Source organism: Vidua macroura, chromosome 3 (genome assembly GCF_024509145.1).
Source record: "Vidua macroura isolate BioBank_ID:100142 chromosome 3, ASM2450914v1, whole genome shotgun sequence".
Lineage (NCBI taxonomy): Eukaryota > Metazoa > Chordata > Aves > Passeriformes > Viduidae > Vidua > Vidua macroura.
In genome coordinates this window covers 79,551,847-79,564,187 of record NC_071573.1, presented here as the reverse complement: position 1 = coordinate 79,564,187, position 12,341 = coordinate 79,551,847, and the positions used below count along the sequence as shown (strand labels likewise).

Sequence of the window (12,341 nt, the reverse complement as noted above, 5' to 3'; positions counted from 1 at the left end):
CGTTCTATACACAGAAACAAGTTATTCTGACACATAACCATAAATCACTTTTGAACTTGTTAAGCTGATTTGCAGCATCATCTCTAGGGTTTTGGAGTGGCCTTTCAACTTATTGGATTTTACTGTCCTTTTTGAATCTTTCCAAAGGAAGATACATATTTCTTAAAGCAGCATAAGCATTTTAAATGTTTTTAATCCTGGGATCTTCCTTTACATTATAATTTTATGTTGGTTTTATTTTTTTTCCTGCCGTAAGGTATGTGGAAAAACAAGAGTCAGGAAAACAGATTGAACTGCTGACAAATGACAGCTTCTTAAAGGTAAAAGTTTAAGAATGTCTTTGGAGAACAGAAATAGCTAGCCCAATGTATCACTTTGTGGAGCATAATAAAATACAAGACCAAGATGTATAGTTCTGTGTAATATCTTTCATACAGAACATACTGTGCTTTGTGACCAGTAATGAGGAATTAGGATTGGCAGGTCAAAATTCCAGATCTCTAGGGTTGCCAGGTCAGCCTTTATATGAAGCTGCACAACTTTCTTACATCAACCTTTAGCTATGTCTAGAAATAAAACTGATAAAAAGAAGGATACAAGGTTTATTTATGGCCAGGTCTTCTCATGCTTGCCCAGACTGACTTTCTTGGAAGGTCAGTTAAGTGTTTGAAGAATGTGTAACTTATCTTGGAGGTTATTTCATAAGCTTTTAATCCTTCATAGCCTCTACATAGTTGCTGATTGAACTCAGTAGGGCAGAGTGTGTGTCCCAAGGCACACATTCACCCTACACCTCATTCAGGATTAAAACTAATTTGTTACATGTTTATCTGAAGCTTTGCCAACTGGTTGAAGTCAGACTACTACTATTGTGAGCTGTTTAGGAATTCACCAACAAAAATATTTTGGTTATTTTCACCATCTGAGCCACTCCCAGTAGCAGCATTGCTGAAGGTCAAGGGTTTCTCCTGACTCTTCATTTCAAGTATTTGTAACCTGTCAGGCAAATAGTATTTCCTGGTGTGTAAGGCCCTTTCAAGTGTGAAGAACAATGGTAATGGCTGGAGGGGAGGTTAGGAGCAAGCAATATGGCAAGTACAGTTACAGTATTCAATATGAGATATGATTTTACATCATTTTATGATCCATTATCTTCATTGGCAAAAATAACTTAAGCTACAACTGTTCCCTTGCCCTTCATTCACACCTGCTTTGAAAGCTGAATAATCATCAGCTTAAAATTTATATGTTTTCAACCTTACATGTTTAATAATACACCCCTTATTTCACAAGCCTCAACTTTTAACTTTGGGAAGGAAGCTGGAATTCTCCTACTTAGGTGCATATGATGGTTCTCACAGATTTTAATTGAAGACATTTGTTCTAATCTCCTCAATAGAGGTGGGACCATTACTGCCTTGCCAAGCTGGCAGAATATTCTGCCTGCTGCATTAATGAGGTGTTGTTTATTCTGATGTCATACTAATCTAGTGTCATGGCCAGCTTTGGAAACACTTTCAAAGTCACTTTAGTAATCTTTCACATGAACTTGATGTTTCAGCACCAGGTCACTTTAGTCTTCCAGCTTAGCCCCTACACCTGCAATACACTTTATCAGCCTCATTTATATTCCATGTTGTTACCAATTTTTAAATAAGTATGGGAAGAGTTTCACCTATTTAAAATTATCAGTTTTAAAAGCAATTTTACATCGTAATTATTAACAAATCTGTCTGAAATGTTCCATGGCAAATTTAATTTGAAACTATGTAAATGTGGCAATCTGTCTTTTATCTCTATTCTGGAAATAATAGTTCATAGTCTTCTAATGACATTTTCAAACTCTTCTAAAATGGATTATGCCTTTTAACTTCACTTTTTGGCAAAATACACTGCTATTTGCTTACATTAACTATATATGTCTTGAGCTAGGACCAAGATGAGGGAAATACAGATGTGTTAATGTTTGGGGAAATAAGGTTGGTGAAGCAGCATTAGAGAGAACTTGTTTTCTTTTCTTAGCTTATTTTGTGGTGGGAATAATTTTTTTCTTAATGATTCTACTTAAAATTATAATACAGACTTGTGAATGTCTACCTTAAAATTTTAGAGGTTGCCTTAACAGTTGTTATATCAGTGACTCTTAAATTTCCATATATAAAAAGTCTATGGGGAGAAAGATTGTTAATGTTTTTAATAATTTAAAACTCTTTTTAACATTATATAGCTCTCTGTAGCACTGTCTTTGTTACTTTCAGTCTTTGCAATATGATACCTTTTCTTTCCATACATTTGTACTTCCTTATATTGCCTGTATACAAGGTTTTTACTTTTCATTTATCTTTAATACCCTTTGTTTCACTTTCACTCTATAAAATTTCAGTAGCTTATTTTGTTTTTCTCTTTCCATTTGGAATAGTTTGCTCAGAGTTAGGCAGAAGGACAGTTAAATATGTAGAGGATTCTCTGATTTTTCCTCTTTATTTTTGACTGAAGACAGAGGAAAGAAGATCTTTTGATTCACAGACTTAAATGTAATGACCACAAAGACTAAATTGCTTCAGTACAGTTACCAGAATTTTTGAGTGTGGCTTTCCAGAAGCAATATATTCTTCCATGGCAGGCCAGTGATAATGTGGTGCCATCCAAAAAATTCAGTAGCAGTAGTCAATAATTTCTATTTCTTAAATGTGATTTTTTATTTCTGTGGTTCTCAACACATGAATAAGCAAAAGTCAAATTAAAAACACATAGGAAAATCAACTGAATATTTCTTTGTTTTCTGTGAACTGGTCTTTTTATGTATATGTAACTAATAAAAAACAATAGCCACCCACCATATGAGGAATAAATTTTAAATGTATTTGTAGTATAAAAATGCAAGTTTTTGAGTAAAAGTAGCTATGTAACTTCTCATTGCCTACTAAAGGAGTAGTGTATACTCTCATTGTTGTGAGATGGCATATAAGTCTAAAGGCCTAAATATAGTTGAAAATGGTAGAATAATAATGCTAATGAACTGATATACAGCTCATTTGCTTAGTGGTCTTAATTAAAAATTGGTGATTTAAATCATAGCACACTACAATATCAAAACTTCAGAGTAATTTGAAGTGCTTTATGGGAATTTTGAATGGATGTCAGAATTACTTTTAAAGCTATTCTATCACTGTAGGAAGAAACAGAGAAGTTGCTGGAGGACTTACATGTTTACCATGAAAATTATGTTTCAATTCTGAGATGTCTTCATGTTTTCACATCTTCTCTTCCAAAGTATCCTTTGGGCAAGCAGGTGATGTACTGTTATATGTGGGTCTTGTTGGGTTGTTGTTATTGTGGTTTTGGTTTGTTTTTTTTTTTTTTTTTTGCCTCAAAGTATGACATCTAAATAAATATTTACTCTTTATTTATTAATGTGCTGTTTTGCCCCCTGCTTCTTAAAATGGAGAGAGATGCTTTCTTGCTATGGGTGGAGGATGAGAGTATGTGGTTTCTTTACTGGCATGGATGATACCTTGTCAGTCACCAGGAAGGAGTTTCCAGGAGGAGGCAGTTGCACAGATCAGCAAAAAGATCCTCACATTGACTTTATCACATCTGAGATTACCTGTATGCATTGCAGATAGTGCACACTCTTCTACTACCTGTTAGATCACTAGTCAAATTCGGATGAAGAGACTGAGTTTTTAGCAACCTTCTTTACAGAAAAAAGCAACTGTAGGAGGAACAGTGATAATTGCTCTGTTAATAGTCCTATTGCTTTGATGTTATTTAATCCACCTTCTCATGCTAAGCAATTTCTTCCACTAGAAGAGCAATTATATATTCTGTGCATGTGCACTTGTCTCTCAGTTCTCAATGTATTCCATACTGTTACTAGAATCTGTCACTGACTACAAAAGCAGCTTGAACTGTGCCACTGTTTGAGAATAAAAGGATGTTTTAGCTGGGGCATTTGATTGGAGTTCCTTTCTGTTCACTGCAGTTGTCTTCACCTGAATGTTAGTTGTTTGGAACCTGGTGCAGAGCAACAGTCTCCAGCAGAAGCTTAGTTCTGGAAGATATTAAGAGCTCTCATTCCTTTTGCAATCAGTCTGCATCTTTGGAAAACAGGCTCTAAAGGAATTGCATATTGCTTTGAACAGCTTGTTGTAAGATTCCCATAATACTTTGTAAAACACTTTATCCTTTCTTCACCTTCTGCATAACAGATCAGGGAGTTGCACTGTGCTTGTTTGGAAAACCGAGTGTGGGAGACAGAGGAGTATGAGTCATCTCTTCAACTAGCAAGGTGATTTTTTTTCCCCATTTTGTTTTAATACCACTGTACACATGGAAAGTATCAGTCATCAGTGATTCTGGAACTTAAAGCTGAGGATATTACCTGTTCACAGCTAGTTTTAGGGTTGTTTGCAAGTGTAATTGGCTGCTGTTTTCAGTTTGGTTTTCTACTGATTTCTGTGAAATTCAGCCAGGTTCTAATATCTCATATGCCCTGAGAAATTTTGCTGAAACCACTGCGATTACTTTGTGTGAATGAGAATGAGTTGGGCTTTGTCTTTTAAAGTATGATTGTGGTAGATATTATCAATCGAATTATTAGTCTTAAATTTTAATCTGTTGTGAAAATTAGAATATCTTCCAAATGAATAGTAGCTAGGGCCTTTCTTTTTTATTTTACTGCTTTCCTTCTCTTCCTAATTTGCCATAACAGTTTTTACAAGGACTGATTTAATTTTTTCTGATACTGTGAGCATAGGACTTTAGGAGAGGCTGTACTTGTGTTGTCTGTCAGTGTTTAAAATGCCAAAGTCGTCAAAGCCAGTTTTCTTGATAGAAAACCTTTCAATTGCAGTGTTGTAGCTAAAGACTTCTAAATGTGCTTTCAACAGACATGTGGCAGTGTCTGTCTCCTGATAGCTGCACTCATTCAAACGATCCCTTGGCTTTGTCACACAATCCCATAACTGTAACTGCCTCTCCCAGACCCCCTGAGCTGCTCGGGTTTGATGTGTCTGGCAGTAAAACTGCACAGAAAAACCATATCAGTGATGGATGGAAGGTAGCTTTCTGGGCTGATACACAAACACGAGGAAACACACTCTTCAAACTGTACCTTTGCCATACTGAGTGGTTCTTGCACATAGCCACTTTTGTGTGTTGTTTACCCTCATCCCTTTGAAAGGATGACATGCTTGAGTTGTCATTTCTGCAGTCTTTCCTTTGTGTTTTTCTCTGATTCTCCTGAATCTTGACAGCACTCAGTCACCCCTCAGCTCTTGCCCACAAATGTGTCATTCTGCTCTCTCTACTGTCTGTAATCTCTTAATAACTCTTGGCCTTTTTTCCCCTCTTTCTTCTCCTTTGTTTAATTTGCTTTCATCCTCTCTGAATTCATCTGTCTCTTCTCCTAACTCAAAGTTGATGCTGCCATCAGATTCTGGCTTGCTCCCCTTTTATTCTTATCTGTTCATCTCCCTCCTGTTGTTCTTCTGGTCCTGGCTCCCTCTGTGGGAGCCTCTGATAGAAATACAGTGATCATGGTCTCTGCTTTCATGCATGGCGATTCTATGATTTTTTTCTTTTAATTCAGAAATTCTGTCATTTTCCTAGCAAAACCTGTCCAACACAACTTCTTCAAATACTTGGAGTTCTAGCTGTTATCATTTTTCAGCTTTTAACCTCCGTTTGCCTTTTTACAAATAATTCCTCTTGTCTCTGCTTTTTCTATATAGAATCTTGCTGTTATCTTTTAGAAGAAAATGATAAATTGTGGTCTTTCCCCTTCTACTCACAATCTTTTTTTCCCCTTTCGCTCAGATTTAAAAGTTATTCACTGTTCCTTAATATCTCTGCCTTCCTGGGAGTCACATCATCTGTTGATATCCTTATGTTCACCCTTCCCCATCCCTTACTCTTTTTCAGTGTTTTCCTGGAATCCATCTTTTTTTTCCCTTGCATTTAGAAAGTAAAAAATATAGAAGCTTTAGATCAGCTTATTTCTCATTTTCTAACAAAGTACCTCTTTTGCCTTTCATGAATTATGTTTGAATGTAAGGTTTTAAGTTTCTGAATTGAGTTTCTTTTGTGATTGGCTTCTCTACTTCAGCCTTTCCCTGGACAGGCTTTCATGCGTTCTGCTAGAAGTGATCTTCTCAAAGATGGTGTTTCAGGTAATCTAATTTGAGCAATCTAGACTGTAGTTACTCTACCTAAGTTTTCCAGAGTCTAAAAGATGCCATGGGGTGACAGAATGTGTGAGCTTTAGTTCATTTTGCATTAATTCCATCAGAAGAGAGAGATCAAGAAGATTGGAGAGCCTCTCACTCGATTGGTTATGTGGAGCTAACTGGCTGGGACATCTCGTCAACCTTTTGGGTTGCAAAACTTCAAGGACTGTCTGTGCTATTGTCTTCTGTTTAGATATTGTACTCTGGTTTTTGTTTGCTAATTATGGATGGCTTTTCATCACATGCTAATTATCACAGCCCTGCCCTTCTGTGACCGGTGCTGACCAACATGGTGTCGCTTCTTCAGGTGATTTCCCTCTTCAGCATTCAGAAGAAGTTTCTGTGGACTTCATTGTAGCTTCCTTTCTTCCCTTGTATTACTTGTCTGAATAATCAGAGTTAGATTTATTTACTGCCGTTTGGTAATCTGAGATCTTCCTTCCTGCTTTAAGCCTGACTCCTCACCAAATTAAAATCTTAACCCCATTGATACCTGGCATATCTTGCAGTAATCTCAAACCTAAACAGTTGCAAAGGATCCTTTACTGTTTTCTCATATGTGATAACTGTCTTCTTGCCTTTTCTTTGGGCCCTGTAATCCCGTTGTTGTTGTAATATTTTTTTCTAGAACTTGCAGTTTCCTTTTGAATAATACTATGAAAATAAATTTGTTCTTTCCCATTCACAGATCTCCAGATCTGCTTATCTTCTCTCCATATTGGGTGGTTAACTGCAGTGTTTTGTCTGGCCTGGAACAAGGCTATCTTGTTTACCATTATAATACAAGACAGTTTCAAAATGTTTTGTGTGGTCAGGGTCACCCTTTCTGTTAACTCCTTTTGCTTTTCTGTACAAAACAAGTACATCTGAAGGCAATACCTGACCTGAAAAATCTGTAACCCTGAAGCAGATAAACTGAAGTTTTAAATTGTAACCTTTATAAGCATTTAGTATCCATTGCCAGTTAGGAACTAGAACTCAAATTGCAATTGTCCCTCTAGATGTCCACAGAGCTTCCCCAGCCTCTTCTGAATTCTTCCTTAAATTTCTTAGACACTTTTTAGGTAGCTGATATGGAAACCCACTGCTTGAGACACGGACCACCATCATTGCTTTAATATATTTTAAATTAAGATTTTGAGACTGGGGACTGCTTAGTGGCATTTGGGAGAGGCCCTAAGAACTAAATAGTAAGTAAATGCAGAGCTGGACATTGGGCTAGGTCTCAAGAGACCTCTTCCAGCTTGAATGGTTCTGAGATTCTAGTGATGGTTAGATTTACAGCAATTAAATACAGAAAAAAGCATACAGATTTTGTTTGCGAGTCATTTTGAGTCACAGAGATTAATTTTGTGGATGTGTTTACATAGTGATTTTTTTTTTTTACCGTTTCATGTACTGTTTTTGGGAATGAGTTCTGAACCCTACCATGATTGGGTTTTGAGTGTTGGGTTTTTTTTTATTTTGTTTTGATGTCTGACTCACAGTTTCAAAAATTGCAACTCCTGTGTCCAGCAAGTGTCTTTAGATAATGAGAAAAACTACTGTTCTTCAGGAAAATGTGAAGGACATCGTCACCAAAACTAATTGGTTTGTTTCTTTCTATTAATGACAGCAGGGAAAAAAATTGACTTTGTTGCAAGACTGAATGCTTGCAATCCTGGAGATTTTTTCTTTTAAAAGGAGTTTTTCAGTTTTTCAATTCTTTTTTTTTTTTTTTTTTAACTTTTTTCAGCTAAGAACATTGAAAACTGTTTCATCATTCTGCATTTCTACTTCAGCCAACAAATTGTGTCTTTTAGGATGCTGAATAAGACTGATTTGGTAACCATGCTCCAACAATGTGTGGAAATTTTGCTATCATCTTCTGGAAAGGAGTTTGATAGGGCAGTAGAAAAGTTGAAGAAGTTCTTGACTCAGTTTCAGAATCTAGAAGGTGGGTGTGTGCCATCATGTATTCTATTAGAGATTATATAAAAGCTGTTTTGTAATCTGACCAATGAGTAATTGGACCATTTTCCCTGAGATTGTCTGTCATTGTATTAAACCATAGTATTTGCAGGATTTTTTTTTTTTTAATACATGCACAAATTTAGGAAATGTTTATATTCTCTACTGGTATGTGGTTTGTGTTTTTTATAATATGGAAGAGTGATATAAGATAAGAAATTGGACAGATCAGCAAACATTACCCCCTAAATCTCTCATACATGTGTTTTGAGCATTTTAGCAGATGTTGCAGTTGCTAAAAACAAACTGTTTTTAAAGATAAATAGCAGCAGACTTCCTTATGACATGGTATTTAACCCAAACGTATGTAAGGTTCCTTCCTCTGCACGTTCAGAGCTAGGACCTCAAGTGCCAGTTGTCAGCTCTGCTGACAGGCTGTGGCTTGTCAAGCCCCCAGATTTGATTGTTCATGGTACAGGACATATTTCAAAGTTTAGCAAGGTAAATGGGTAGAAGCATTGTCTTTCTGAGGCAGGTTAACTGAACCTGCTGCATTTTTTCTGAAGCACGAGTAAGATGTATTCCAGCTTTCTTCTGGAATAGGAATGTTGTTGCTTTCCCTGGATTATGGAGAAGCACTCCACAAAGGCTGGCTTTTGAAGATTAATTGGTTATCATCTGGTCTGTTTTATGCATATTAATTAAGCTCATTATCAGCGTGGTTGCTGTACAGCATTTGGACAAGTAGGCAACAACCCCCAAATGCAGTCAATATTAATTAAAGTAGTCACATTACCCTGTAGGGTTAACTGGGGTTGTCCAAAAGAATCAGCTCTTGTCTATACCATGTATTTTTTAATAGTTGCAGTAAAAGCAGAGCTGTGGTAGAGAAAATAGGTCATCACTTTGAAAAAGCTGTGTATGTCACTGCTGGTAGCAGCACTGAGGAATCTGAACTATGATGAAAAACCAAAGGTTTGTCTAGTTTGGAAAAAAAGAATTAAAGCAAAATGCTTTTAAGTAGTTGGGTTCTTACCTTGAGAAAATAAATAAAGAACAACAACGCTGGGGATTCAGAACTTGCAGAACTATAAAGCAAAAAAGACAATATTTATTTTTACTTAGGATTTGAAGATGGGTTTAAAATAGAGAACATCTACTGAATCCATCAATGATCTTAGTTTGTTTTCAAAGTGGATTTAATTTAGGCTCCAAAGGAAAAGTGAGAAGGGGAAGTTAAGATATACTGTACATGAATAGATTGCTGATTACTTTATGTGATGGTGTTGATCTTTAGTGAGGGTTTTCAGATGTCTGTTTTGCTTCTTTGTTTTTACCTAAAAATTACTAATAATTGGTGCAATTGATCACCGAACTACATGTCCATGAAGATGAAATTTTCTTATAAATTAAGGTGAGAACAAAATTGGGCAGTGAAGTACCTTAGCATGCTTCTGTTTGCTGCTCTGGTTGCAGTTTCTGCATTTGGTAGGGAGAACTCATTTCTTACTCATTATTTTTCTGCACATGAGAAGGGAAAAAAATGCAGCATATGGCTTTTGGAATATTCCAAAAGCATCAGTAGTACCTAGTCCTAAACTGTCAAATTAACAAGTGTTGAGAGTATGACCTAGGATGACCTAAACAGAATTAAAGTGATGTGCAAGGCTTGTGTTGGGCCTTTGCTCAGGGCTGAATTGTTACTTAATCACTGTTGGCTAAGCTATACTGCAGACTTTTTAACACTCTTCTACAAGGTGCAAGACCAAAAAGCTGCCTGTGGTTGAGACTATGTGAACAAGGAACTACTGAGTACTTTGGAGATTGCTTGAGTTAGGAGGTTTATGTAGGAAAAGTCTACCCCACATATTAAACATTAGTTTTGTTCTAGTAGCAGAAGCTTCCCAAGAACGAGATGTGTCCGTATCGCCACAAAAGGAGCTCCAGAAGAAGACAGACCTTTATCACCTTCAGAAGGTTAGCCCTGCCTAAGCTTTACTGACTGATTCCTTAAATTAATGTTTTAAAATGTTCATGGTTAGTTCTTCCCAGCTTGCTGGAGCTCTGAGTAAAGGGCTGTGTGTGAGTCTCATCTTAAAAATGAATGAATAAGTACCAACTATGTATTTCAGGCCTTCCTGACACATAGAAAATTATAGAAAATAATCTGTCATAAACCAGGATTTTAAAATGCAAATTAGATGTTTCCTTTTTATTTAACTTGTAATTTAGACATTCTGTCTAACATATTTCTTTGAATTTCTCAGACTCCTATGTGTTTGAGAACTGAATACATTGACCTAAATAAAAATAACTGCATGATTACTTTTCAGACATTATCAGTGAGAACATGCCAGCAAAAATTAATTATACATGTTAAACACATAGATTGTGTTCTCCAGGGAATAACTGCCTCCCATGTAGTCTTATGCACCACTTTGTTTTAAAGACTTTGCTGGAGTTGAAGGAATCAAGGAGGTGTAAGAAACTGACAAAGTTTGAAATGCTTCGTTTTGAAGTTGTTGACTATATAGACAGTCTTGTAAGGTGAGCCTTCCTGTTTTATATTCCTGCATTAGTTTGCACCATAAGTTGCAAATGAAATTTTACTAACATGTTAATCTTGTCAAAATTGTGTCTCGGTCCCTGTGGCACACTTTTTTTCCCTTCCTATTCTTTCTTTGAGGGCTCTAAAAATAATAACTAAAAAAACCAAAATCAAACAAACCCCACCTCTTTTCTAATAGATCAGTTGAAATAATTAGAATACAAATGGACCAACCTACTTTGGCTACCGAGACAGTGTTGAGGGAGGAGTGGGTATAAGTGGCAAAATAAAGTCAAGAGTCTTTACCCTAATCTTTGCTGATCTGTTCTACTTATGAAACTGTACAGATGTCAAGTGTGATATCCTGTCCATTTTGGGAGCTGTTTTGGTGAGCAAGCCATAGCAGATGCAGTTTTGGAGGCAGCCCTGCAGTGGAAAATGTGAAAGGCTTGTTGTGGTGGGGGAAGAGATGAAGGCATTTGTTAATTATAGAGGGTGGGGGGGAGGCAGAGAAGCTAACAAAAGTATCACTGCCAAGCAAAAAGCGTCAGCCAAGGAGGCCAAGATGAGCAGAGACTCTTGGTGAGACCTTGAGATGAATAAGTAAGGTCTGTGGAGTACTTGATTGGGTTAGCACTGCCCTTATTTTTGAATTTGTCAGTGTCTCAGCTAGAGTTCTGTGCTAAAGCCATTAGATATAGAGTTGATAATAACAGACTTCTCTGCTTTAAAGTTTATTTCAGTGCTGTTCATCTTGTTTTTCAGAGATTTTTCAGTACTGGATGGGAAACATGCATTTTTATAGTCTGACAGCAGTAGACTTGTGTTGTTTCCCTTCAGCTGAAGCTTGTGTCTCCCCCACACCCCCCATACCTCATGCTTTTCCAGAAGATACCTTGTACCTGCAGACAACAGGACCCTGCATGAGATTGTGTATTTCAACGCAGCCGCTGTTCTCCGAGGGCACTTGAATGCTGCCCCCAGGACTGCACTGCACACAGCTTTAAACAAACCCCACTGGTACCTGAAGGTGAGAAGCAAGGGGGCTCTTGGGATGCTGGGGTAGTTCTGGAAGGCTGTGTGAGCATGGTGTACAAGGCTGAGTTTTGCTGTTTCATGAAGCTTGGCACATATTCAGCTGTTTTGCAGAGAACTAGCAAGTGCTGATAAGCAACTGGGGACTTTGTTCAAGGAGCTGGGGAATCTGTCTGGCAAATGTAATTCTGGAAAGAGTTCTGTAGGAGGAATCCATTTTTCAGAGCGTGTTCTAGCCATGATATCTGTAGATGTAGCAGAAAACTAATTTTGTCCTGCACTACAATGAGGATGACTATCCACAGGGAAAAATAAAGTGTCTGTTACTCTTTCCAGAGACTTTCTTAATAGGGCTGGTGCTCAGTCCTCACTATGTAGATTAGCTGTAAGGTAAAGGCTGTTCAGGTGGAGTCATAACATTAAATTAGCATAAATACAGTGTATTTAACCAAGTCCTTTGTTTTCCTCTGTAATTTTATTTTAATGCTTGTTGTGCATTGATAACCTGTGTTTTCTGAGTCCAAGAAAAGGATCAGCCTAATCCTGCCCTTTTCTAGAAGAGAAAAGCAGACTGTTCT

At 37.0% G+C, this 12,341-nt stretch overlaps 1 protein-coding gene across 5 annotated transcripts in view; it reads left to right on the top strand.

Moving 5' to 3' along the window:
* Nucleotides 1-12,341, top strand: part of ORC3 (origin recognition complex subunit 3) — a 34,933-nt gene that overhangs the window by 16,120 nt on the left and 6,472 nt on the right. For 3 of the 5 annotated variants that reach the window (XM_053973952.1, XM_053973956.1, XM_053973955.1), the window contains 7 exons: nt 257-320; nt 3,176-3,292; nt 4,212-4,291; nt 8,033-8,166; nt 10,072-10,157; nt 10,630-10,727; nt 11,617-11,758. In XM_053973952.1, coding sequence (XP_053829927.1) covers nt 257-320; nt 3,176-3,292; nt 4,212-4,291; nt 8,033-8,166; nt 10,072-10,157; nt 10,630-10,727; nt 11,617-11,758 — 721 coding nt within the window. Of the gene's footprint in view, nt 1-256; nt 321-3,175; nt 3,293-4,211; nt 4,292-8,032; nt 8,167-10,071; nt 10,158-10,629; nt 10,728-11,493; nt 11,759-12,341 lie in introns of those variants that run through there. The other 2 variants (XM_053973953.1, XM_053973954.1) reach the window with 2 other exon arrangements.